The sequence below is a fragment of the Salmo salar genome, chromosome 01 (genome assembly GCF_965601325.2).
Source record: "Salmo salar chromosome 01, fSalSal1, whole genome shotgun sequence".
Classification (NCBI taxonomy): domain Eukaryota; kingdom Metazoa; phylum Chordata; class Actinopteri; order Salmoniformes; family Salmonidae; genus Salmo; species Salmo salar.
Window position 1 is genome coordinate 77818303 of NC_138291.1, and position 26547 is coordinate 77844849.

Here is a 26547-nt window from a genome sequence, read left to right on the forward strand (position 1 = left end):
TACATAAGGGTATTGTAAAGCAGTTGGCTACAGTAAAAACAGAGCACAGTGTTGTATGCCATTTCTGCCACGTACAACATCCCCTTTTCTACTTGACTTGTCAACTGATACAGTATCGCCTGTCTCTGTGTGATAAGAGACAGGCAATAATACCCGAGAAACCAGTGTTTGGAGGATATATTGGCATGGTGTTGTTAGGGCCGAGACGAAGTCCATTCATTATCTGAATTTCATTGATACACCGGCTTCTCCAAACACCGGCTTCTCTGAATTTATTCATACTATTCCATCCTTCCACAATTAGGGCTGTTGCGGTGACTGTTTTACCGCCACACAGGCGGTCATGAGTCATGAAGGCAGTCAAATACCCATTGGTTAATTCTAAATGTTCTGTTACCATGCTGGCAATGTTCTTATCCCTTGCTTTCTAGCTGCCAACTTTGGCTAACAGAGTCATGCAAACAGTGCAGCCAAAATACCACCAAGTAGCTGCATTTGCATTTTTTTTTTTACAATAATACAGCCATAACAATGAGCTAATGATGCGCAATTTTGCCTGCCATGGAACATTTGCTCTCTCGCCACTGTTGAGAGGAGCTAGCCAACTACCCAGCTAACACAATCACTTAAAACTGAAGCTGGAAAGACAGCAAACTAGCCGAATTTCATATATATATATATATATATATATATATATATATAATATATATATATAACCTAGCATTTTTTTAAACAACTAATTCACCGACATCGGTTAAAAAAACAATTCTGAGCTCATTGCACATTTTCTCCAGAGATAAATCAGATCCAGACTGAACTGTGCAATGTAGTAGGGAGTTGTAGTTTCCAACAGGCCAATGTTCTACATAGTTTAGCCTATAAAACGTGGTAATTAAGTACAATTACCACGATCCATTGTGAATCTACTGTCTGGTCTGTGTTTCTTTTACACCTGCTACGGAAGAGAGAAAAATGCGCGATCGTGAGGTGATATAGAGAGCAGCTGTTGCTTCAAAAGGTATCTCTACCTGAAAATATAGTATGTAAGTGATTGATAGTTGGTATTTAGTAGTCATAAAATATGCCTTATTTTGAAGAACTACAAAATAGTGATTTTATCAGACAGCATAAGCAGCAGCTCTGTAGAGGTGAGATTACTTGGAATTAAATAATAAAGTAATCAAATAAAACAAATGTAATATGCACAACAACTGAAATATCTTATTGAAGTAATGTTATTAAATTATGGATAATAAGTGATAAGCAGTAATGGGCAGTCACTTCCACCATGAGACTTTTGTTTTATTCTGTGTTGTTAAAGCCTTCAACCCACATAATGCAAAGTGCATTTAATGTTTAAAAAATGATCTAAACTAAAATTGAATAAACGTGATTCTTTTTTAATAATCGAACCGAAACTGACCTAAAAAACACTAATCGCTCAGCATTAGTGGATGAGAAACAATGGACAGGAGCCAAATTAGATTAATAGTTTCTGCAAATGTGGATACTGTCAATATATTGTTGCTGGATTTACTATAGCAATCAGGGCACTAGTATCTTTATAAACGGATGTTTGACACTCATATCATTTTTCATTGTAGGACACAATGGACTGGTAGCGGTAAGTGGATATTTGCTTATCCAAATATATCCATCTCCATGAATGTGTGACATATCAAACTTAATTTACGTGTGTGTGTCTACATGCATTATGTTAATAGTTGTGTGGGTGTGTGTGTGTATTCACAGGCAGCCTATCTGCAGAAGGGTGGGCTGAAGACAGCAGTCCTGGAACGCAGACATGTTCTGGGAGGGGCGGCAGTGTCGGAGGAAATCATCCCAGGTGAGGTTCACTCTTTCTGGTGACAGACTCCTGCTGCAGAGGGTCTCTCTGGAGTTCATGGTAGTGCAGCAGGGTGTTCAGTAGAGTCAACACAGACACAAAAAGAGTAGAAAATCTGCTGTCACAGAAAATAATGTGTGTTCTTATTGTAGAAGCTCAAGTTGTTAACTATGTAGTTAATGTGTTTCCTTTTCATGTCTGTATGTCTGTCTGCAGGTTTCCATTTCTCCCGGTGTTCCTATCTCCTCAGCCTGCTCAGACCACACATCTTCAGAGACCTGGAGCTCAAGGTGAACGACCAGCCATCATACTTGATATATCAGTGATCTTCTATGTAACGTCTATGGTGACGCACAGGGTGTGCAGGCTTTTGAAAGAATGAACTGATCATTATGTCTTTGAATATTTGAATCAATCAGGTGTGTTACAGTGCCTATCACAAGTATTCACTCCCCTTTCGTCACATTTTATTGTGTTACAAAGTGGGATTAAATTAATTTAATTGTAGTTTTGTGTCAACGATCTACACAAAATACTCTGTAATGTTAGTGAAAAATAAAACAGTAATATATCTTGATTAGATAAGTATTCATCCCCGAGTCAATACATGTTAGAAACACGTTTGGCAGGGATTACATCTGCACTTTGTACACCTGGATTGTGCAATATTTGCCCATTATTATTAAAACAATTCTTAAAGTTCTGTCAAAGTGTTTGGGATCATGGCTATACAGCAAGTCTTGTCATAGATGTTCGAGCTGATTTAAGTCAAAACAGTAACTTGGCCACTCGGGAACATTCCCTCTCTTCTTCTTCTTGGTAAACAACTCCAGTATAGATTTGGCCTTGTTTTTTAGGTTATTGTCCTGCTGAAAGGTCTGATGTAAAGCAGACTGAAGCATGTTTTTCTCAAGGATTTTGCCTGTGCTTAGCTCCATCCCATTTCTCTTTATCCTAAAAAACTCTCCAGTCTTTGCCGATGTCAAGCATATCCATACCATGATGCAGCCACCACCATGCTATTCTGTGTATTTTTATAATTTTTTTCTCTGTCATTTAGGTGATTATTGTGGAGTCACTACAATGTTGTTGATCCATCCCCAGTTTTCTCCCACCACAGCCATTGAACTCTGTAACTGTTTTTAAATCACCACCATCCCTGAGCAGTTTCCTTCCTGTCCTGCAGTTCAGAAGGCCAACTGTATCGTTGATGTGTCTGGGTGGTTTAATACATCATCCACAGCATACTTATTAACTTGACCTTGCTTAAAGAGATATTCAAAGTCTGCTTATTTTTATTGTTACCCAGCTACCAATCACTGCTCTTCTTTATCAGGCTTTCGAAAAGCTCCCTGGCTTTGTAGTTGAATCTGCGTTTGAAGTTCAATACTTGATTGAGGGACCTTACAGATGTAGTACAGTTGAAGTCAGAAGTGTACATACACTTAGGTTGGAGTCATTAAAACTCATTTTTCAACCACTCCACATATTTCTTGTTAACAAACTATAGCTTTGGCAAATTGGTTAGGACATCTACTTTGTGCATGACACAAGTCATTTTTCCAACAATTGTTTACAGCCAGATTATTTCACTTATTATCCACTGTATCGCAATTCCAGTGGGTCAGAAGTTTACATACACTAAATTGACTGTGCCTTTAAACAGCTTGGAAAATTCCATAAAATGATGTCATGGCTTTAGAAGCTTCTGATAGGCTAATTGACATCATTTAAATCAATTGGAGGTGTACCTGTGGATGCATTTCAAGGCCTACCTTCAAACTCAGTGCCTCTTTCCTTGACATCATGGGAAAATCAAAAGTAATCAGTCAAGACCTCAGAAAACCAATTGTAGATCAAACAATAGTACCCAAGTATAAACACCATGGCACCACGCAGCCGTCATACCGCTCAGGAAGGAGACGAGCTCTGTCTCCTAGAGATGAACGTACTTTGGTGCGAAACGTGCAAATCAATCCCAGAACAACAGCAAATGACCTTGTGAAGATGCTGGAGGAAACAGGTACAAAAGTATCTAAAGCCACAGTAAAATGAGTCCTATATCGGCCGCTCAGCAAGGAAGAAGCCACTGCTCCAAAACCGCCATAAAAAAGCCAGACTACGGTTTGCAATTGCACGTGGGGACAAAGATCGTACTTTTTTGGAGAAATGTCCTCTGGTCTGATGAAACAAAAATGTAACTGTTTGGTCATAATGACCATTGTTATGTTTAGAGGAAAAAGGGGGAGGCTTGCAAGCCGAAGAACACCATCCCAACAGTGAAGCACTGGGGTTGCAGCATCATGTTGTGGGGGTGCTTTGCTCGGCACTTCACAAAATAGATGGCATTATGAGGCAGGAAAATTATGTGGATATATTGAAGCAACATCTCAAGACATCAGTCAGGAAGTTAAAGCTTGGTCGCAAATGGGTCTTCCAAATGGACAATGACCCCAAGCATACTTCCAAAGTTGTGGCAAAATGGCTTAAGGACAACAAAGTCAAGGTATTGGAGTGGCCATCACAAAGCCTTGACCTTAATCCCATAGAAGATTTGTGGCAGAACTGAAAAAGCGTGTGCGAGCAAGGAGGCCTACAAACCTGACTCAGTTACACCAGCTCTGTCAGGAGGAATCGGCCAGAATTCACCCAAGTTATTGTGGGAAGTTTGTGGAAGGCTACCGAAACGTTTGACCCAAGTTAAAGGCAATGCTACCAAATACTAATTGAGTGTATGTAAACTTCTGACCCACTGGGAATGTGATGAAAGAAATAAAAGCTGAAATGAATCATTCTCTCTACTATTATTCTGACATTTCACATTCTTAAAATATAGTGGTGATCCTAAATGACCTAAGACAGGGAATTTTTACTCAGATTAAATGTCAGTAATTGTGAAAAACTGAGTTTAAATGTATTTGGCTAAGGTGTATGTAAACTACCGACTTCAACTGTATGTATGGGGGACAGAGGAAGGGGTAGTCATTCAAAAATCATTACAACCCCTATTGTGTCATACAGAGTGAGTCCATGTAACTTATTATGCAATTTTGTTAAACCAGATTTTACTCCTGAACTAATTTAGGCTTGCCTAAACAAAGGGGGTAAATACTTATGCAACAACTATATTTTAGGTATTTAATTTGTAATTTGTGTTGATAAATAACAAAACAAAAGTTCAATTAAATCTATGTAGTTCAATCTGTAGCGCAACAAAATGTGAAATATATCCAAGGTGGTGAATACTTATGATACCCACTGTATGTGTGTGTGTGTGTGTGTGTGTGTGTGTGTGTGTGTTCAGAAACATGGACTGAAGTTGTACATGCGGGACCCCCATGCCTTCACCCCAATGTTGGAGGAGGGGGTAGGGGGTCTCCCCCCTCGGTCTCTACTGCTGGGCTCAGATCTGGCCATGAACCAGAGGGAGATCGGCAAGTTCTCTGAGACAGACGCCAAGGTGGGTAGCAATATAAGATAGACAGCTTACTGTACAGATGCTGTTTATTGTAGATGTTAGCTCACTTAGCTCTATTAGCTAGTACTCAGTAGGCTACAGTAAAAGGAGGAAATGGAGGGGAGTAGTGATTGTTTCCCCCTCTCCTTGTTATGTAATTAACAGTAACTCTTTCTGTGCCTCTCCCTTTCCCTCTCCCACTCTCCCTCTTCCCCTCCTACCCCGTCCCCCCACTCCAGGTGTACCCAGAGTTTATAACCCACCTGGATAAGTTAGCGGTGGCCATCCACCCCCTCCTGGACTCGCCCCCAGTAGACATCGCAGGGTTAACCGGGGGGGCCCTGAGGAGGAGGATGGCAGCACTGAGGAGTGCCTTGCCCCTTGTCCAATGTGGTACTAAGTTGTTTTCCTACACGTTTCTAGGGTGAATAAACACAGCTGAAATGTTAAATAATTACTGTATTATTTATAATACATCTGTTTTTCATTTTTCAATATATTACATAATAATACTCACCTGTTCTGTTGTGTGTTTACAGGCCTGAAACTGGGCAAGAACATTCCAGACTTCTATGAGATCATAACTGCACCAATAATGAAGGTTGATAGACCACCTATATCACTTTGTTTCTTTCACTTATCATCGCTTCCATTTAGACTATGATTAGTAGAATGATGTGAGTTAGCCTACTCACACTCTCCAGTACCACCCTCTTGCTTAACAGGCATGGGGTCCATTCAGACTGGATTTCTGCTGTGTAACTCCTGTGTTCCCTTTCAGTATATACTATGGGGAGTCAACAACCAATCATATTCACCTGAAGTAAACTGAAATCACGCCCAACGGGCCAATGGATGCAGAGTTTGCCCTCGGAAGCTCCACCTTCCTGGCTATAATACCAGAGGTCGCATTCATTTCCTAAATTCTCTGCTCTTTAGCTGGCCTGAAGGAACAACGTGTCACGCAATTGACAAACTTTTCAGGTGCCGTTCCAGCAGGACAGCTCCTCTCAGACCCTGAAGTATTACGACAGCTCCTCTGGTGCTTTGTTGGGCCAGCCCTGTGTGATGAAGGTCACCAGCTTGGAGAGAGTGGGGTCGTCTGCTGATGCCTTCTGGAGCTCCTGCAGTGTTGGAGTGGAGTGGGGAAATCCCCTCGGCAGAGAGGTGAAATCACACAAAGTCAATGGCAGGGGTGGAGAAGAAACACTTTTCTCCATTGAGAGTGAGGTTGTGTTGTGCCAGTGCAGTGAACATGCTGTGTAGGTGCTCATCATGGACCCTGATGGTAGGCCCGTGAACAACGATATCATCGAGGTAGATGGCCACCCCTGGGATCCCCGCGTAGATAGACGTCAAGATCTTTTGGAAGCAGCTTTGGGCAGAGCTGAATCCAAATGCCATGCGCTTGTAGCGGAAGACCCCTAAGTGGGTGATGAACGCTATGAGGTTGTGGCTGCTTAGGTGTAGCAGCACCTGTAGGTATCCCTGGAGCTGTAGAACAGGGCAGTGAACTCTTCTGTAGGGGGTATTTGTCTGGGATGATGGCCATATTTGCTGCTCTAAGGTCCACACAGGGGGAATGATCTCTTTTTTACCACCACCAGGTTTGCGATCCAGGGGGATGCATCAATAGCCTTGATGATGTCTTCCTCTAGCTGGCACCGGAGCTCGGCATCGATGTCTGCATGCAGGGCCAGTGGGACACAGCATAGAGGTTGTATGACGGGGGTCTCTCCACTTGAGGGTGGGGCGTCTGCGTGTATAGGGTCAGAGCAGAGCGGTCCGTGTCAGTGAGAGCAAGAGGCTGGAGAGGGGAGGCTAGCTTTGCAGCAGATTCTGCAGTGGACTCCGCTTGGAAAGCTAACTGGAGTGCCTTTGCCAGTGACAAATCATCAGGTTCAAGTAACAGTCTTTCACGTACTTTCTTGTTGTTTGTATGCTCGATAAGTTGGTCATGTACCATTTCCTCCTGTAGTGCCCCAAATTTACATGAGCTAGCTAAGCCCTGTAGATTTGCCACACACTGGTGTACAGACTCACCAGGCAGCTGATGGTGCCGTCGGAACAGAAACCGATGGAGAAGGGCACTTTGGGGTGTAGAGAAGTGTCTCTCCAAGAGAGCCACAGCATCAGCATAACCGAGTGTCCCGAACACACACTGTCCCTCTGCTCCTAGGCAGTGTAGCAGCAGTGCTTTTAGCCTAGCATCACTCATGTCTTGTAAGCCCAGTCCAGTAATGTACGTTTCAAAAGATGGAATCCATTGAGTCCATGGAACCGGGGGCTCACCAGGCAGAGCGAGGAAGGGAGAGGGTGGTGGTAGGGAAAATTCAGCCATCCTAGTAGCCAAATGTTGAGTTTGAAGGTTCCTAGCTTTCCCAGGATCCTAGCTTTCCCATGCTGTGCTATTTATTTCATTTTCATCATTTAACAGATGCTCTTATCCAGAGAAACTGAGGTTAAGTGCCTTGCTCAAGGGCAAATCAACAGAATTTTCACCTAGTTAGCTTGGGGATTTGAACCAGCAACCTTTCAGTTACTGGTCCAATGCTCTTAACCACTAGACTACCTGCCTAGTCAATTCTTAAGATTAAGCACATTAATCCGCTTTACAACCGGTGTAGCCTAACTGGCATACATAGGCGACGAGTGAGTTTCAAGTCTGGAGAAGATAATTTTTACCATAAAAATGCACCTTTATGGCTTCCTAAGTGGTGCAGCAGTCTAAGGCACTGCTTCACAGTGCTAGAGGCATCACTACAGACCCGGGTTCGATCCCGGGCTGTGTCATGATCGGGCAGCGCACTATTGGCCCAGCGTCATCCGGGTTAGGGGAGGGTTTGGCCGGGGGGGCTTTACTTGGCTCATCGCGCTCTAGCGACTACTTGTGGTGGGCCGGGCACCTGCAGGCTGATCTCGGTTGTCAGTTGAACAGTGATTACTCCGACACATTGGTGTGGCTGGCCTCCGGGGTTAAGCGGGCGGGTGTTAAAGAAGCTCAGTTTGGTGGGTAATGTTTTGGAGGACACATGACTCGACCTTTCGGGGCAAAAATACAAAAAAAGTAATAATAATAATGCACCTTTATAATAAAGAATTACATGCATAATCGCATTTGCAGACATGTAAGATTGCCTATTATTCCTAATGTGATGAGTAGATTGGATAGTCATAATTTAGGCTAATACTATAACTCAATCACTGTTTGCAACAAAAAGAAAATGTTCAATGCATGGCTGAACTCATGTAGCATTGAGCAGGCCTAGGCTATATCAGATACATTTCTTCTTTCTTTGCATGGGAAAAAATGTGGCCTTTTATGAACACATTTCATGCAATTCTACTACACTTTATATGACTGGAGACATTGGCAGAATATGTTTTATAGGACAAATTATAGGGTAGCCTACTGCTGACGGTGACAAAAAGATACATAAAAACGACGCTGTCCATACAATAGGCCTACGAGAAGGGGAGATACTAATAGAATATGATATCCATCAAAACTGGAGGAGGAAATTATTGTCCAAAAACAAACTTTTAAGTAGCACTGACCCAACAATGATAAATAGTGAATATGTGCAGTGTGCATATTGCAGATGCTCTCCGCCGGTGCCAATAAGATAGGCTATACTTTTTGTTCGCTCAATTAAATTGAGAATTTTGATAAGTAAAAGACGAGTCTTTTCATTGTTTTTTCTTTACAGCAACAACCATTTGCTTTCCAAACTATGTTTTCCAACATTGTATTTTGAAATATTGCGATATGCCTGTACTTTTCACAGACAGTCGCAACTCAGCAATAATCTGCTCAAATTGCACGCGCTACCTTTCCTTCTGGCTATAGGCAATTGATTTTAAACAATCCACAAACCTTACTTTTTTTAAATAATCGAAATATAATTTGTGGCCAAATCATGCTTTAGTAGCCTATTTTGAATTATTTTATTTATTTATGTATAGACAGGAGAAGGTTCATTAGCCTAATTTTGGCAATTTAATTACATTTATTTTAGGTAAAGCTTAGATCCCCCTAGCCTTATGGACACTCACCTGTTATTTGCATGACACATTTTTTGGACCGCCATAGCCCTATATGGGACGGGTTCGGCAGGGCCGACGTAGATCTTTACTCAAGAAAACCTGCATTGTCATCTGTTCTTCTCAATGAGGGATCTGGGCGCTCCATTGGGAACAGATGCTTTGGTGTATCAGTGGCCTCGTACCCTGCTCTATGCGTTTCATCCGGTTGACCTGATTCAGGCCACTGTGGAGAAGGTCAGTCAGGAGGGTCTGTTGTTGATTCTGGTGGCTCCCCGTTGGCCCAGACAACCCTGGTTTCCGGATATCATCCACTTGTTGGGCTGGGACCCGTGGAAGGTTCTGTGTTGTCGGGATCTATTGTCCCCGGCGCACGGGACAGTTTGGCACCCATGACCGCAGATATGTATTCTGTGATTGTATACATGCATTGTTTTGGACTTACGGTTCCTTGTACGAGTTCTGACATTTCAGGCTCGCAAGGTAAGTATTGTTCTTCGAACCGTGAGTTCAATGGACTTGAGCTGCAGTGGCAGCGTGTCAGTGCACATAGCCAAGTTGCAGCAGGTTCTGGTTCCCTATATGGGGCTCTGACATTTCAGGCTTCTCAGAAAAGTATTAGGGGAAAAATGTGGTTTCTGTAACCCATTTTTGGAGCTGGTGGAACTTGTGTGTGCTTGGCTGCCGTGGGCCTCCTAGTTTGGTACCCTCTAAGCTGGATTGGGGCGTGCTTGTACTGTATATCCTCATAGTATGTTATACCGAATGACTGACTGAAATGGAGCATACATTTATGAATATAACTACTGTTCCCTAAAGGAGGGAACGAGGTATAACATATTTTAGGCCCGCACCTTCAGGTGATTTGAGCTCGCTGAAGAGCAGTACTGAATTGAGGAAATGAATGCGAGCCCCGGTATTATAGCTAGGAAGGCGGGGCTTCCGAGGGCACGCTCGGTATCCATTGGACCGTTGGGTGTGATTCCAGTTTTCTTCCTGTGAATATGTTATACCTAGTTCCCTCCTTCAGGGAACAGTAGTTATATTAATATCTGTACGTTCTACTCTTGTTTCTCAGATCCTAAACAAATGGTTTGAGTCTATGTATGTATGTATGTATGTATGTATGTATGTATGTATGTACACATACACACACACAGTTGAAGTCGGAAGTTTACATACACTTAGGTTGGCATCATTAAAACTCGTTTTTCAACCACTCCACAAATTTCTTGTTAACAAACTATAGTTTTGGCAAGTCGGTTAGGACATCTACTTTGTGCATGACACAAGTCATTTTTCCAACAATTGTTTACAGCCAGATTATTTCACTTATAATCCACTGTATCACAATTCCAGTGGGTCAGAAGTTTACATACACTAAATTGACTGTGCCTTTAAACAGCTTGGAAAAGTCCAGAAAATGATGTCATGGCTTTAGAAGCTTCTGATAGGCTAATTGACAACATTTGAGTCAATTGGAGGTGTACCTGTGGATGTATTTCAAGGCCTACCTTCAAACTCAGTGCCTCTTTGCTTGATATCATGGGAAAATCAAAAGTAATTAGCCAAGACCTCAGAAAAAACATTTGTAGATCTCCACACGTCTGGTTCATCCTTGGGAGCAATTTCCAAATGCCTGAAGGTACCACGTGCATCTGTACAAACAATAGTACGCAAGTATAAACACCATGGGACCACGCAGCCATCTTACCGCTCAGGAAGGAGACGCGGTCTGTCTTCTAGATATGAACGTACTTTGGTGCAAAAAGTGCAAATCAATCCCAGAACAACAGCAAAGGACGTTGTGAAGATGCTGGAGGAAACAGGTACAAAAGTATCTGTATCCACAGTAAAACGAGACCTATATCGACATTAACATGAAATGCCGCTCAGCAAGGAAAAAGCCACTGCTCCAAACCGCCATAAAAAAACCAGACCACGGTTTGCAAATGCACAATGGGACAAAGATCGTACTTTTTGGAAAAATGTCCTCTGGTCTGATGAAACAAAAATAGAACTGTTTGGCCATAATGACCATCGTTATGTTTGGAGGAAAAAGGGGGAATCTTACAAGCCGAAGAACACCATCCCAACTGTGAAGCACGGGGGTGGCAGCATCATGTTGTGGGGGTGCTTTGCTGCAGGAGGGACTGGTGCATTTCACAAAATAGATGGCATCATGAGGTAGGAAAATGTGGATATATTGAAGCAACATCGCAAGACATCAGTCAGGAAGTTAAAGCGTGGTTGCAAATGGGTCTCCCAAATAGACAATGACCCCAAGCGTACTTCCAAAGTTGTGTCAAAATGGCTTAAGGACAACAAAGTCAAGGTATTGGAGTGGCCATCAAAGCCCTGACCTTAATCCTATAGAAAATTTGTGGGCAGAACTGAAAAAGTGTGTGCGAGCAAGGAGGCCTACAAACCTGACTCAGTTACACCAGTTCGGTCAGGAGGAATCGGCCAAAATTCACCCAACTTATTGTGGGAAGCTTGTGGAAGGCTACCTGAAACGTTTGACCCAAGTTAAACAATTTAAATGCAATGCTACTAAATACTTATTGAGTGTATGTAAACTTCTGACACACTGGGAATGTGATGAAAGAAATAATATATATATATACATATACATATACACACACACATATACACACACACAGTGGGGAGAACAAGTATTTGATACACTGCCGATTTTGCAGGTTTTTCTACTTACAAAGCATGTAGAGGTCTGTAATTTGTATCATAGGTACACTTCAACTGTGAGAGACGGAATCTAAACCAAAAATCCAGAAAATCACATTGTATGATTTTTAAGTAATTAATTTGCATTTTATTGCATGACATAAGTATTTGATACATCAGAAAAGCAGAACTTAATATTTGGTACAGAAACCTTTGTTTGCAATTACAGAGATCATACGTTTGCTGTAGTTCTTGACCAGGTTTGCACACACTGCAGCAGGGATTTTGGCCCAGTCCTCCATACAGACCTTCTCCAGATCCTTCAGGTTTCGGGGCTGTCGCTGGCCAATACGGACTTTCAGCTCCCTCCAAAGATTTTCTATTGGGTTCAGGTCTGGAGACTGGCTAGGCCACTCCAGGACCTTGAGATGATTCTTACGGAGCCACTCCATAGTTGCCCTGGCTGTGTGTTTTGGGTCGTTGTCATGCTGGAAGACCCAGCCACGACCCATCTTCAATGCTCTTACTGAGGGAAGGAGGTTGTTGGCCAAGATCTCGCGATACATGGCCCCATCCATCCTCCCTTCAATACGGTGCAGTCATCCTGTCCCCTTTGCAGAAAAGCATCCCCAAAGAATGATGTTTCCACCTCCATGCTTCACGGTTGGGATGGTGTTCTTGGGGTTGTACTAATCCTTCTTCTTCCTCCAAACACGGCGAGTGGAGTTTAGACCAAAAAGCTCTATTTCTGTCTCATCAGACCACATGACCTTCTCCCATTCCTCCTCTGGATCATCCAGATGGTCATTGGCAAACTTCAGACGGCCTGGACATTCGCTGGCTTGAGCAGGGGGACCTTGCGTGCGCTGCAGGATTTTAATCCATGACGGGGTAGTGTGTTACTAATGGTTTTCTTTGAGACTGTGGTCCCAGCTCTCTTCAGGTCATTGAGCAGGTCCTGCCGTGAAATGTTGTGGGCTGATCACTCACCTTCCTCATGATCATTGATGCCCCACGAGGTGAGATATTGCATGGAGCCCCAGACCGAGGGTGATTGACCGTCATCTTGAACTTCTTCCATTTTCTAATAATTGCGCCAACAGTTGTTGCCTTCTCACCAAGCTGCTTGCCTATTGTCCTGTAGCCCATCCCAGCCTTGTGTAGGTCTACAATTTTATCCATGATGTCCTTACACAGCTCCCTGGTCTTGGCTATTGTGGAGAGGTTGGAGTCTGTTTGATTGAGTGTGTGGACAGGTGTCTTTTATACAGGTACAAGTTCAAACAGTTCATACAGGTAATGAGTGGAGAACAGGAGGGCTTCTTAAAGAAAAACGAACAGGTCTGTGAGAGCCAGAATTCTTACTGGTTGGTAGGTGATCAAATACTTATCATGCAATAAAATGCAAATTAATTACTTAAAAATCATACAATGTGATTTTCTGGATTTTTGTTTTAGATTCCGTCTCCCACAGTTGAAGTGTACCTATGATACAAATGACAGACCTCTACATGCTTTGTAAGTAGGAAAACCTGCAAAATCGGCAGTGTATCAAATACTTGTTCTCCCCACTGTATATATACCATTTTTGGAGGTCTGTAATTTATCATCGGTACACTTCAACTGTGAGAGACGGAATGTAAAACAAAAATCCAGAAAATCACATTGTATGATTTTTAAGTAATTCATTTGCATTTTATTGCATGATAAGTATTTGATCACCTACCAACCAGTAAGAATTCAGTCTCTCACAGTCCTGTTAGTTTTTCTTTAAGAAGCCCTCCTGTTCTAGTTGCTGTCTAACCCTTCCTCATCTGATTCTAGTTGCATCCATGTTGTAAAGCTTTCCAGCGTCTTCTGTGCATTGCTGAATATCTATAATATTTATTTTTAATTCTCAGATCCTGAACCGTTGGTTTGAATCTGAGCCTCTTAAAGCCACACTGGCTACAGATGCTGTGATAGGAGCTATGACCAGCCCTAACAGCCCTGGCAGTGGGTGAGACACACACACACACACACACACACACACACACACACCCCCTCAGAATTTAATAGAACATTATATTGTATATATGTTTTGGACAATACAGTTTCCCCCTTTGTATCTCCCCCCGCAGGTATGTCCTCCTTCATCATGTGATGGGGGAGCTGGAGAAGGAGAAGGGAGCGTGGGGTTATGTGGAGGGGGGCATGGGAGGGGTGTCCAAGGCCATCGCTAGCTCTGCCCGCTCCCACGGAGCAGACATCTTTACTGAACAGGTCAGCTGGCTGGATAGGCACGGCTTTCACATTTGTTCTATTCCATAGTGTTTTTCAGTTAATGTTAAACTGTAATGGTCCAGCTGATTTATAATACAGTGAATAAACATACGTACAGCCATATAGGGCAGATTTCATTTCCCCAGGAGTGGTTATCTAGTGGTTCCCTAGTTGGTAACTCGACCTTTTGAATTTAATAGCTAATGGGTAATATAATGTGTTCTTGTGTGATATCTGTGTGTGGGTGTGCATGCATACAGTGAGGGAAAAAAGTATTTGATCCCCTGATGATTTTGTACGTTTGCCCACTGACAAAGAAATGATCAGTCTATAATTTCAATGGTAGGTTTATTTGAAAAGTGAGCGACAGAATAACAACAACAAAAATCCAGAAAAACGCATGTCAAAAATGTTATAAAATGATTTGTATTTTAATGAGGGAAATAAGTATTTGACCCCTCTGCAAAACATGACTTAGTACTTGGTGGCAAAACCCTTGTTGGCAATCACAGAGGTCAGACGTTTCTTGTAGTTGGCCACCAGGTTTGCACACATCTCAGGAGGGATTTTGTCCCACTGCTCTTTGCAGATCTTCTCCAAGTCATTAAGGTTTCGAGGCTGACGTTTGGCAACTCGAACCTTCAGCTCCCTCCACAGATTTTCTATGGGATTAAGGTCTGGAGACTGGCTAGGCCACTCCAGGACCTTACATTTTACATTTTAGTCATTTAGGAGACGCTCTTAGCAGACCTTAATGTGCTTCTTCTTGAGCCACTCCCTTGTTGCCTTGGCCGTGTGTTTTGGGTCATTGCCATGCTGGAATACCCATCCACGACCCATTTTCAATGCCCTGGCTGAGGCAAGGAGGTTCTCACCCAAGATTTGACGGTACATGGCCCCGTCCATCGTCCCTTTGATGCGGTGAAGTTGTCCTGTCCCCTTAGCAGAAAAACACCCCCAAAGCATAATGTTTCCACCTCCATGTTTGACGGTGGGGATGGTGTTCTTGGGGTCATAGGCAGCATTCCTCCTCCTCCAAACATGGCGAGTTGAGTTGATGCCAAAGAGCTCCATTTTGGTCTCATCTGACCACAACACTTTCACCCAGTTGTCCTCTGAATCATTCAGATGTTCATTGGCAAACTTCAGACGGGCATGTATATGTGCTTTCTTGAGCAGGGGGACCTTGCGGGTGCTGCAGGATTTCAGTCCTTCACGGCGTAGTGTGTTACCAACTGTTTTCTTGGTGACTATGGTCTCAGCTGCCTTGAGATCATTGACAAGATCCTCCCGTGTAGTTCTAGGCTGATTCCTCACCGTTCTCATGATCATTGCAACTCCACGAAGTGAGATCTTGCATGGAGCCCCAGGCCGAGGGAGATTGACAGTTCTTTTGTGTTTCTTCCATTTGCGAATCATCGCACCAACTGTTGTCACCTTCTCACCAAGCTGCTTGGCGATGGTCTTGTAGCCCATTCCAGCCTTGTGTAGGTCTACAATCTTGTCCCTGACATCCTTGGAGAGCTCTTTGGTCTTGGCCATGGTGGAGAGTTTGGAATCTGATTGATTGCTTCTGTGGACAGGTGTCTTTTATACAGGTAACAATGTGAGATTAGGAGCACTCCCTTTAAGAGTGTGCTCCTAATCTCAGCTCGTTACCTGTATACAAGACACCTGGGAGCCAGAAATCTTTCTGATTGAGAGGGGGTCATATACTTATTTCCCTCATTAAAATGCAAATCAATTTATAACATTTTTGACATTTGTTTTTCTGGATTTTCTTGTTATTCTGTCTCACTGTTCAAATAAACCTACCATTAAAATTATAGACAGATCATTTCTTTGTCAGTCGGCAAACGTACAAAATCAGCAGGGGATCAAATACTTTTTTCCCCTCACTGTATGGGTTACAGGATGTGCATCAGGTCTTAGTAGGGTCAGATGGCAGTGCCAAGGGGGTGGTCCTGAAGGACGGCACAGAGATCTACAGCAGAGTGGTACTGTCCAACGCTACACCCTACGTCACCTTTAAAACACTCACCCCTCAGGTAATGCATCTTACAGGTAACACACTCACATCTTAACACACCTCAAGACTGGTGATTAACTTTAATCTCCAGTCAGATTGAATGTGAGACTGGCAATGTGAGACTATCCCATTGGAGAACAAGCTCAAAATTCCATAGCTCATTAACAGTGCCTTCAGAAAGTATTCAGACCCCTTGACTTTTTCCAAATTGTTAGGTTACAGCCTTATTCAACAAAAAAAATCCTAATCAATCTACACACACAACCCCACAATGAGAAAACAAAGCAGGTTTTAAGAAATGTTTGCAAATGTAGTTTTTTTTTTTTTACTGAAATATCACATTTACATAAGTATTCAGACCCTTTACTCAGTACTTTGGTGAAGCACCTTTGGCAGCGATTAAAGCCTTGAGTCTTCTTGGGTATGACGCTACAAGCTTGGCACACCTGTATTTGGGGAGCTTCTCCCATTCTTCTCTGCAGACCCTCCGAAGTTCTGTCATGTTGGATGGGGAGCATTGCTGCACAGCTATTTTCAGGTCTCTACAGATTGGGTTCAAGTCCGGGCTCTGGCTGGGCCACTCAAGGATATTCAGAGACTTCCTGCATTGTCTTGGATGTGTGCTTAGGGCTGTTGTCCTGTAGGAAGTTGAACCTTCACCCCAGTCTGAGGTCCTAAGCGCTCTGGACTAGGGTGTCTCTGTAATTTGCTCCGTTCATCTTTGCCTCGATCCTGACTAGTCTCCCAGTTCCTACCGCTGAAAAACATCACCACAGCATGATGCTGTCACCACCATGTTTCAACGTAGGGATGGTGCCATGTTTCCTCTAGACATGAATCTTGGCATTCAGGCCAAAGAGTTCAATCTTGGTTTCATCAGACCAGAGAATCTTGTTTCTCATGGTCTGAGAGTCCTTTAGGTGCCTTTTGGCAAACTCCAAGCAGGCTGTCATGTGCCTTTTACTGAGGAGTGGCTTCCGTCTGGCCACTCTACCATAAAAGCCTGATTGGTGGAGTTCTGCAGAGATGGGAGAACCTTCCAGAAGGACAACCATCTCCACAGAGGAACTAGAGGTCTGTCAGAGTGACCATCCGGTTCATGGTCACCTCCCTGACCAAGGCCCTTCTCCCCCGATTGCTCAGTTTGGCCAGGCGGCCAGCTCTAGGAAGAGTCTTGGTGGATCCAAACTTCTTCCATTTATTAATGACGGAGGCCACTGTTTTATTGGGGACCTTTATTGCTGCAGAAATGTTTTGGTACCCTTCCCCTGATCTGTGCCTCATCTTGGAGCTCTATGGACATTTCCTTTGACCTCATGGCTTGGTTTTTGCTCAGACATGCACTGTCAACTGTGGGCCCTTATATAGACAGGTGTGTGCCTTTCCAAATCATGTCCAATCAATTGAATTTACCACAGGTGGACTCCAATGAAGTTGTAGAAACATCTTAAGGATGATCAATGGAAACAGGATGCACCTGAGCTCAATTTCAAGCCTCAAAAGGTATTTCTGTTTCTTAATTTTTTCATAAATTTGCGCAAAATAAAAAAAAAAAACGTTTTTCACTTTGTCATTATGGGTTATTGTGTGTAGATTGCTGAGGATTTCTTTTTTATGAATCCATTTTAGAATAAGGCTGTAACATAACAAAAAGAGGAAAAAGTCAAGGGGTCTGAATAGTTGAAAAAGTAGGCTATTGAAAAGACAATAGTCTATATACATTACATTCAGGAAGACAACAAAAATTGTTCCAAAAATATTGTACTCAGAAGTGTAATATCGTGTTTGTGTCCTCTTACCTTAACCCTAACCCCTCTGTTTTGCTTCTCACAGAGTGCTCTTTCTCCAGCGTTCATCAAAGCTGTAGATCAGATAGACTACACCTCCCCTGTCACTAAGATTAATGGTACGACCCTTATCATATCTACCTCATACTTTTCTTTTGTGTTGTTGAACTACCTTTCTTCAAGTACTTACTGTACTTAAGTACTTAAAGTACTTACTTTAAGAAACCCTTAGCATACAATTTCTGCATCCACGCGGAAATCGAATTAACACAAAACTAAATCGCCATCAGAATTTGTCTGATTAAACTAGAGAGATTTTTTTTTTTTGCATGGGCTGTGTCTCAATCCACCGCCCTTCCGCATCTGCGGTGAAAGTTGGCAGAGCTAGAGTGGTGTTTGTCAGACCATGAGACCAAATAGGTCTTCTCACAAAGTTTCATCAGCTGTATGGGTGGCTGGTCTCAGAAGATCTGTCAGGTGAAGAAGCCGGATGTGGAGGTCCTGGGCTGGCGCAGTTACAGGTAGTCTGCGGTTGTGAGGCCGTTTGGACGTACTGCAAAATTCTCTAAAACGACATTGGGAGGCGGCTTATGGTAGAGAAATTAACATTAAATTATCTGGCAACAACTCTGGTGGACATTCCTGCAGTCAGCATGTCAATTGCACTCTCCCTCAAAACTTGAGACATCTGTGGCATTGTGTTGTGACAAAACTTCACATTTTAGAGTGGCCTTTTATTGTCCCCAGCACAAAGTGCACCTGTGTAATGATCATGCTGTTCAATCCGCTTCATGATATGCCACACCTGTCAGGTGGATGGATTATCTTAACAAAGTAGAAATGCTCACTAACGGGGATGTAAACAAATTTCTGCACAAAATATGAGAGAAAAAAGCTTTTTGTGAATATAGAACATTTTGGGGATCTTTTACTTCAGCTCATGAAACATGGGACCAACACTTTACATGTTGCGTTTTATATTTTTGTTTTGTACATAATAAAAAAAAGTTTCCTGCTCTTTCTTAGATCTCTCAGATATAGGACAGACACTTCAGAACAAACTTCCTTTAGATTTTTTGGGGGACTATCTTTTGTTCCATGTAGTGAATCTGTTATTCAATGTGTTTCTATTGGCTAATAGCAGTAATGCAAAATTCAATGTTTCATCCCCCAATTGTTTTTTATACCTTTAGGGGCCTTAAAATTCAATAAGCAAATAGCTCAATTATCCTTGGTACAACTGGAACGGTATATGTATGTATGTATGTATGTATATATATATACACACACACACACATACATATACACACACACACATACATATATATATATATATATATATATACATACATACATACATACATATATACATATATATATATATATATATGTATGTGTATATATATACACACACATACATACATACATACATACACATATGTATATATGTATGTATGTATGTATGTATGTATGTATATATATATATATATATATATATATATGTATGTATGTGTGTGTATATGTATGTGTGTGTGTGTGTGTGTATATATATATATATACACGCACATGCAGTACCTGTCAAAAGTTTGGACACACCTACTCATTCAGGCGTTTTCCTTGTTCTACATCTTAGAATAATAGTAAAGACATCAAAACTATGAAATCATACATATGTAAGCATGTAGTAACCAAAAAGTGTTAAACAAATCAAATATATTTTCTGTTTTAGATTCTTCAAAGTAGCCACCCTTTGCCTAGATGACAGCTTTGCACACTCTTGGCATTTTCTCAACCAGCTTCATGGGGAACGCTTTTACAATAGTCTTGAAGGAGTTCTCACATATGCTGAGCACTTGTTGGCTGTTTTTCCTTCACTCTGTGGTCCAACTCATCCCAAACCATCTCAATTGGGTTGAGGTCGGGTGATTGTGGAGGCCAGGTCATCTGATCCATCACTCTCCTTGGTCAGATAGCCATTACACAGCCTGGAGGTGTGTTTTGGGTCATAGTCCCACAAAGCGCAAACCAGATGGGATGGCCTATCACTGCAGAATTCTGTGGTAACCATGCTGGTTAAGTGTGCCTTGAATTCTAAATAAATCACAGACAGTGTCACCAACAAAGCACCATCACACCTCCTCCTCCATGCTTCACAGTGGGAACCACACATGTGAAGATCATCCGTTCACCTACTCTGTGTCTCACAAAGACACGGAGGTTGGAACCAAAAATCTCAAATTCGGACTAATCAGACCAAAGGACAGATTTCCACTTGTCTAATGTCCATTGCTCGTGTTTCTTGGCCCAAGCCAGTCTCTTCTTCTGGATTAATTGTCAGAGTGGAGAACCTTGTGCATTTCAGGTAAAATAACAACCCAATGTTTATATTCCAGGACAAATTATCTAGCAACAGCAAGGTAGCTAGCTAAATTGCCATGAATGTTTAGACCTGAGCCCAAATTAATATAGTTGGTTCAGAGTTTGTTTAGATTTTTTCACCTGCGTGTCCTGATCGCATCTGGTGTGGATGAACAAAATCAACAAATCAACATTGTCGTCACACGTCATCAGTGTGCGCATCTGAACACTATGCTGGAAAACACCGGGTTTGTTATTTTTGATTAAAAGAAAACCGCGTGGATTCCGCAACGTGTTTAGCTTTAAACAACTAGGAACCACCGCTAACCAAATAACAGTGATAGGTGCTGTACTACAGACAGTGGTCGTTGGTCGTGGGAAAGACGCGTTGTTGAAAACTTTTGAAAAACAACTGGTTGCAGTAAAGAGCCAACCTGGATACTAAGGAGATCCTGAGGGAAATCGACGAATACCAACAGCTTTACACTATGGAGGAACAACATAATCCATCATGGAAAGATCCGACAAAAGAAAGAAAAACAGATGAATCTACAGACACGGACAATTTACTTACCGTTGAAGTAGAGGCTAGTGCTCTGGCTGGAATCCATGCAACACTGGAGAAGTTGTGTGAGGAGGTAGCAGGGCTGAGGGGGAGTTTGGAGTTTAGCCAGAGTGAAATTCTCACTCTCCAAAGAGAGAACAAGGCACTCACTGTCACGACTTCTGCCGAAGTCCATGCCCCTCCTTGCATGGGTGGTGCTTGGTGGTCGACATCACCGGTCTTCTAGCCATCATTGATCAGTTTTTCATTTTCCATTGGTTTTGTCTTGTCTTCCATCACACCTGTTTCCAATCCCATTAATTACTTGTGTATTTAACCCTCTGTTTCCCCTCATGTCCTTGTCAGTGATTGTTTGTATGTTATGTTACGTGGGTTTGTGTATCGGTGTGCGACGGGTATACTTTACCGATTTTATTTTGTACTTTTGGTTTTGGGGCAGGAACCTAATTACAAATAATTTGGACCCATTCTTCCTAACAGTGGCAGTGGATAAGCTTCCTAACTTTTTAGCGGCCCCCACACCAGACGGCAAGCCTGGTCCACACCACCAGTGTTCTATCCACCTCAACTGTGAGAGTGTGGAGGTGTTACAGACAGCCTACGAAGACTGCAAGGAGGGACGGCCCTCGTCCAGGTAAACACACACACAGACATGCACGTATGGACACACACACATCCAGGGACCCACAGAAGTGCATACAGGTTCACATACCACACACACACACACTTACATTCTTCCTTTTCTCTCCCCTACAGGCCCATGATCGAGATGACCATTCCATCGGTGTTGGACCCAACTCTGGCGCCCCCTGGTAGTCATGTGGTGTTACTGTTCACCCAGTTTACGCCATATAGTCTGGTGGGAGGGAGAGCGTGGACAGACCAGGACAGAGAGGCCTTTGCAGACTCAGGTTAGAACGCGCACACACACACACACACACACACACACACACACACACACACGTGGAAACACTCTTAGAGCAGTTGTCACTGATGCTAGTAACAGAAACATTGTCACCCACGCAGAAAGTCGTCATCCTCTGAAGATTTTGTATAACATTTTACTGCTCATCACAGGCATTATTGAACTTAAATGAAACTGACTATGTCTCCGTGTGCCTGTGTATCTGTGTAGTATTTAGCTGGATTGAGCAGTATGCCCCTGGGTTCAAATCCTCCATTGTTGGCAAAGATGTCCTGACTCCCCCCGACCTGGAGAGGATATTTGGCCTAACTGGAGGGGTATGTGTGTGTGTGCGGTGTGTGTGAAAATGTCTGTGTGTGCAGTGTGTGTGACAGTTCACAGCCACAATGTACGTACATTTCAATATTTCAAGTCGATTTTCTAATAGCTAGTAGTAGATTAGATAGTGTTCCACTGGGAAGTAGCATGTATTTATACAAAGTTCTGATTTGCACCCCACCAAACCACAGGCACTGAACCAGGAAGTGATTTATATAGGAGCGTCTCTCTTCTTCCTGCTTTCCTTTTGTCAGAGAGAGAGTGTGTATGTGTGCTAACTAACGGCATTGAACGGTTTATGGTGGTTTACCATGATACTGTCCGTCAGAATCAAAGTTCATATCTGGTATTCAAAGTAGTTCAACCACTTGGGTCTGTAGTATTTGTGTAAGTGTTTCTGGTTCATGGCTCATTTTGCATGCTTAAACTACTGTGCACTTTTACACTGCTGCTTTCACAAAGCCGATGAATGGACTCTGAAAGTGCAGTTTAAAGACTTAAGTCTAAGACTAGTGCAGTTAGTAAGTCCCAAGAGTATTACCAGCTTGACTATGTTCTCATCTACTCATTCACGGACTCAATTCCGTTTCTCCTTATTTCACTCAGTCCTGTTCTTTCCATTCTCTCAGTTCCCCATTAGGGAACGACCATAGAGACATGGATGAGTGAGTCAAAGCCCTGTCTTCTTAGTCATGCCTAAATGAGAAGTGGGGTTAGCAAAGTTATGCCCTAAACCTTACCCCTACTGACCCCCCCCCCCCCCCTCTATTCTACTTTGATGCTAAGAGGGTGGAAACTCCCCCTAGCCCATGCTCACACCAATCCAATGCTTTTAGATCATTGCGGGGAATTGAACGAGAGCGCACTTCAGGGAGAAGAGGGCAAATTGGACTTAGATTTATGTAGTATGGTATTTTATCCTCCACAGAATATCTTCCACGGAGCAATGTCATTGGATCAGCTCTACCTCGCTCGACCTCTGCCCTCCCTTTCAGACTACCGTTCACCAATCAAAGGGCTTTATCTTTGTGGCAGTGGCTCCCATCCAGGTTTGTGATTGGTCGTAAATGGTTTATTGGAATTCTATCCGATGCCAGCTCCTAGTCATCCTTGTGTGTGTACCAATGTAGGATCTTCATTTGAGCCAGTTTGCTACAGTGGGAAAATAATCCTGCAGCAACAGGAACTGTGAATTATTATGTGGATTATAATTAATGGATATTTTTGTAGGGGTTGATACATTTTTCGTTGGGAAAATCAAGGCTGAAATGTCAAAATGGAAATTACAAATTTTTGAAGCCTTTTTAAAACTCTAATACAGTACACGTTTGCAAATTCTCATCAAACAAAGAGTGATCAAATTAAGATCCTATATCTGTCCGTCCGTGTGTGTGTGTGTGTGTATTCACTCTTGCATGTGGACCAGTACGAAAAAAAAGAAAATGCACTCTACTGTAAGTTGCTCTGGATAAGAGCATCTGCTAAATGACTAAAATGCCAATGTATTAGTGTGTGTTTCTCCTAAGGTGGTGGAGTGATGGGGTCTCCAGGGTGGAATGCTGCTCTGGCTGCCATGGCTGACCTGAAACGTGGCTGAAACTTTAACCCGCTCTGACGGGATGAAGGGCGGGAGATTTGGACGTCCATGCCAATACCTTAACACTGCCCTCCCAGTTGTAGGTGCTTCATAGCCCGGTGCACCGCTTGGGCAGTTTTTAACTTTAGGAATAATGAAATGATTTCCAATGTGCAAACTCTTCCCACCCGGTGCCCTTGGTTAGCTAAAATGAACGCTCTGTTTCTAGAGGAACGATCTCAGATCCACAGACCTCAACTCTCAATGAAGAAGTACAGATCTCCATCCACTTGTATGGTACTGTGACACCATGACACGTCTTTTATTGAACATTCAACTGATTCCGACTGATGACATCCCAAAGGGAAGCTAATTCAAGCCTTAAGCATACTAGAATTGTAGAATAGAACACTATAAGGAGTTGAATTCTGGAATAGAACATGAATGACTTAAGAAAAGCTCAAACTCAAAAGCTCTCAGCCTAATTGTAGAAAAGAATGTGCACTCCACATCAATGTTTCCCAACTCCAGTCCTCCTGTACCCCCAACAGCACACATTTTTGTTATAGCCTCAGAGAAACACACCTGATCAACTCAGAGGGCTTGCTGATAAGTTGACAAATTGATACGGGTGCTTTGTCCAGGGCTACAATTGGGAGTACTGGAATTGGTTTACACTATTCTACGTGACACAGATACAATTCATCTTCTGCAAAAAAAATAAAAAAGGTATCAAAGAGGTAAACAAAAGTAATAGTATGACATCAATTACTGTTTTGATTGTGTTAAACATTGAAATGTATATGTGTGTTTTGTGAATAAAACTTACCAGAGGAATCTTAAAAATCGATTTCTATTGTTTAAACATTTTATGAAATTCGCACCAAATTAATCTAGCTGAAATGCCATGCAGATGTGCAGCTATCTCTTTGTCTCTCTGCCTGTGTCATTCTGTCTCAATTGAATATTCTGGTCCAAATGAACACCGTGTTTTCAGATTGACAGAATTGTTACATCCTATCTATTTAATGATGATATATCATGCAACAAGTAGGAATCCATAGAATTACATAGGACATCTGTGAGGAATCTCTCTGTCACTCAATGTTGTTTCTAAACACCCATCTATAGGTTATTACAGCATGCCTATGTGTGTTATGGATCACCAAGCACTTAATAATTATGGTAATTGAATGCATTCACATTAACATATGGCTATAGTTGCTTTATGTTGAGCCTACAAGAGCAATTTTTCAACATCTTGAGTTTAAGGCTGCTTTCCAGGCATTAAGCTAGGTTTGGGAATCCCCCAACAGTCCATGTAAATTAGGGTGTAACTACGGGGTTGGGAGTAGCATAGGCTAAATAGTAAATGAAGAATTATACTGCGTTCATAACATTTTGTAAATTCGTAAATACCTGCACAGGACTGGGTAAAATCCCCTTGAACGCCCCTCCAACTGGTAATGACTACTGGGAAACTACAATCTATAATCTCTGATTGTTCCTTCAAGAAAACCTAGAAGGAAATTAGGAAAAAATAGTTAAAATGTATATACACCACCATTAAAAAGTTGGGGTCACTTAGAAATGTCATTGTTTTTGAAAGAAAAGCACATTTTTTTTGTCCATTTAAAATAACATCAAATTGATCAGAAATACAGTGTAGACATTGTTAATGTTGTAAATGACTATTGTAGCTGGAAATGGTTTATTTTTGTTATGGAATATCTACATAGGCGTACAGAGGCCCATTATCAGCAACCATCACTCCTGTGTTCCAATGGCACGTTGTGTTAGCTAATCCAAGTTTATAATTTTAAAAGGCTAATTGATCATTAGAAAAACCATTTGCAAACAGCTGAAAACTGTTGTCCTGATTAAAAAAGCAATAAAACTGGCCTTCTTTAGACTAGTTGAGTATCTGGAGCATCAGCAGTTGTGGGTTCGATTACACTCTCAAAATGGCCAGAAACAAAGACCTTCTGAAACTTGTCAGTCTATTCTTGTTCTGAGAAATGAAGGCTATTCCTTGCAAGAAATTGCTAATAAACTGAAGATCTCGTACAATGCTGTGTACTACTCCCTTCACAGAACAGCGCAAACTGGCTCTAACCAGAATAGAAAGAGTGGGAGGCCCCAGTGCACAACTGAGCAAGAGGACACTACATTAGAGTGTTGAGTTTGAGAAACAGATGCCTCACAAGTCCTCAACTGGCAGCTTCATTAAATAGTACCTGCAAAACACCAGTCTCAACGTCAACAGTGAAGAGGCGACTCCGGGATGCCGGCCTTCTAGGCAGAGTTCCTCTGTCCAGTGTCTGTTCTGTTTCCCATCTTTTTTTTTTCTCTCTTTAAAGTTTTATTAAGTTTTCTTGTTTTTCAATCAACCAACAAAACACATTCCACATTTACAGATGTGACAGACTTAAAAAATAAAAAAAAATACAATAATAAAAAAATAAAAACATAAAAAATAATTATAAAAAAACAAAACAAAAAAAAAAAACATATATATATAAATAAACTTGCAGCAGCACTATCAAGGTTCTTATTAGCTATTTCCAGCCTTAGCTGAGACGACGAGCAAATAATTAGTTTTTACAGCACCTTACACAACATGCATCTGCTCATTTCCCTAATCACCCCATTCACTCTGTTCAATTTGAAATATAGTTGAGTAGTGGAGACCAGA

At 42.2% G+C, this 26547-nt stretch overlaps 1 protein-coding gene across 1 annotated transcript in view; it reads left to right on the forward strand.

Annotated features, from left to right (window-relative positions):
* pyroxd2 (pyridine nucleotide-disulphide oxidoreductase domain 2) overlaps positions 1 to 24702 on the forward strand; it is a 34761-nt gene extending 10059 nt beyond the window's left edge. Inside the window, 15 exon segments of the mRNA NM_001141738.1 lie at positions 1605 to 1624; positions 1753 to 1846; positions 2063 to 2136; positions 5151 to 5306; positions 5543 to 5696; positions 5843 to 5904; positions 13934 to 14031; positions 14153 to 14294; positions 16208 to 16342; positions 18157 to 18229; positions 21514 to 21667; positions 21790 to 21944; positions 22169 to 22275; positions 23205 to 23325; positions 23803 to 24702. Coding sequence (NP_001135210.1) covers positions 1605 to 1624; positions 1753 to 1846; positions 2063 to 2136; positions 5151 to 5306; positions 5543 to 5696; positions 5843 to 5904; positions 13934 to 14031; positions 14153 to 14294; positions 16208 to 16342; positions 18157 to 18229; positions 21514 to 21667; positions 21790 to 21944; positions 22169 to 22275; positions 23205 to 23325; positions 23803 to 23873 — 1616 coding nt within the window. The 3' untranslated portion in view covers positions 23874 to 24702.
* Positions 24703 to 26547: the final 1845 nt, after the last annotated feature.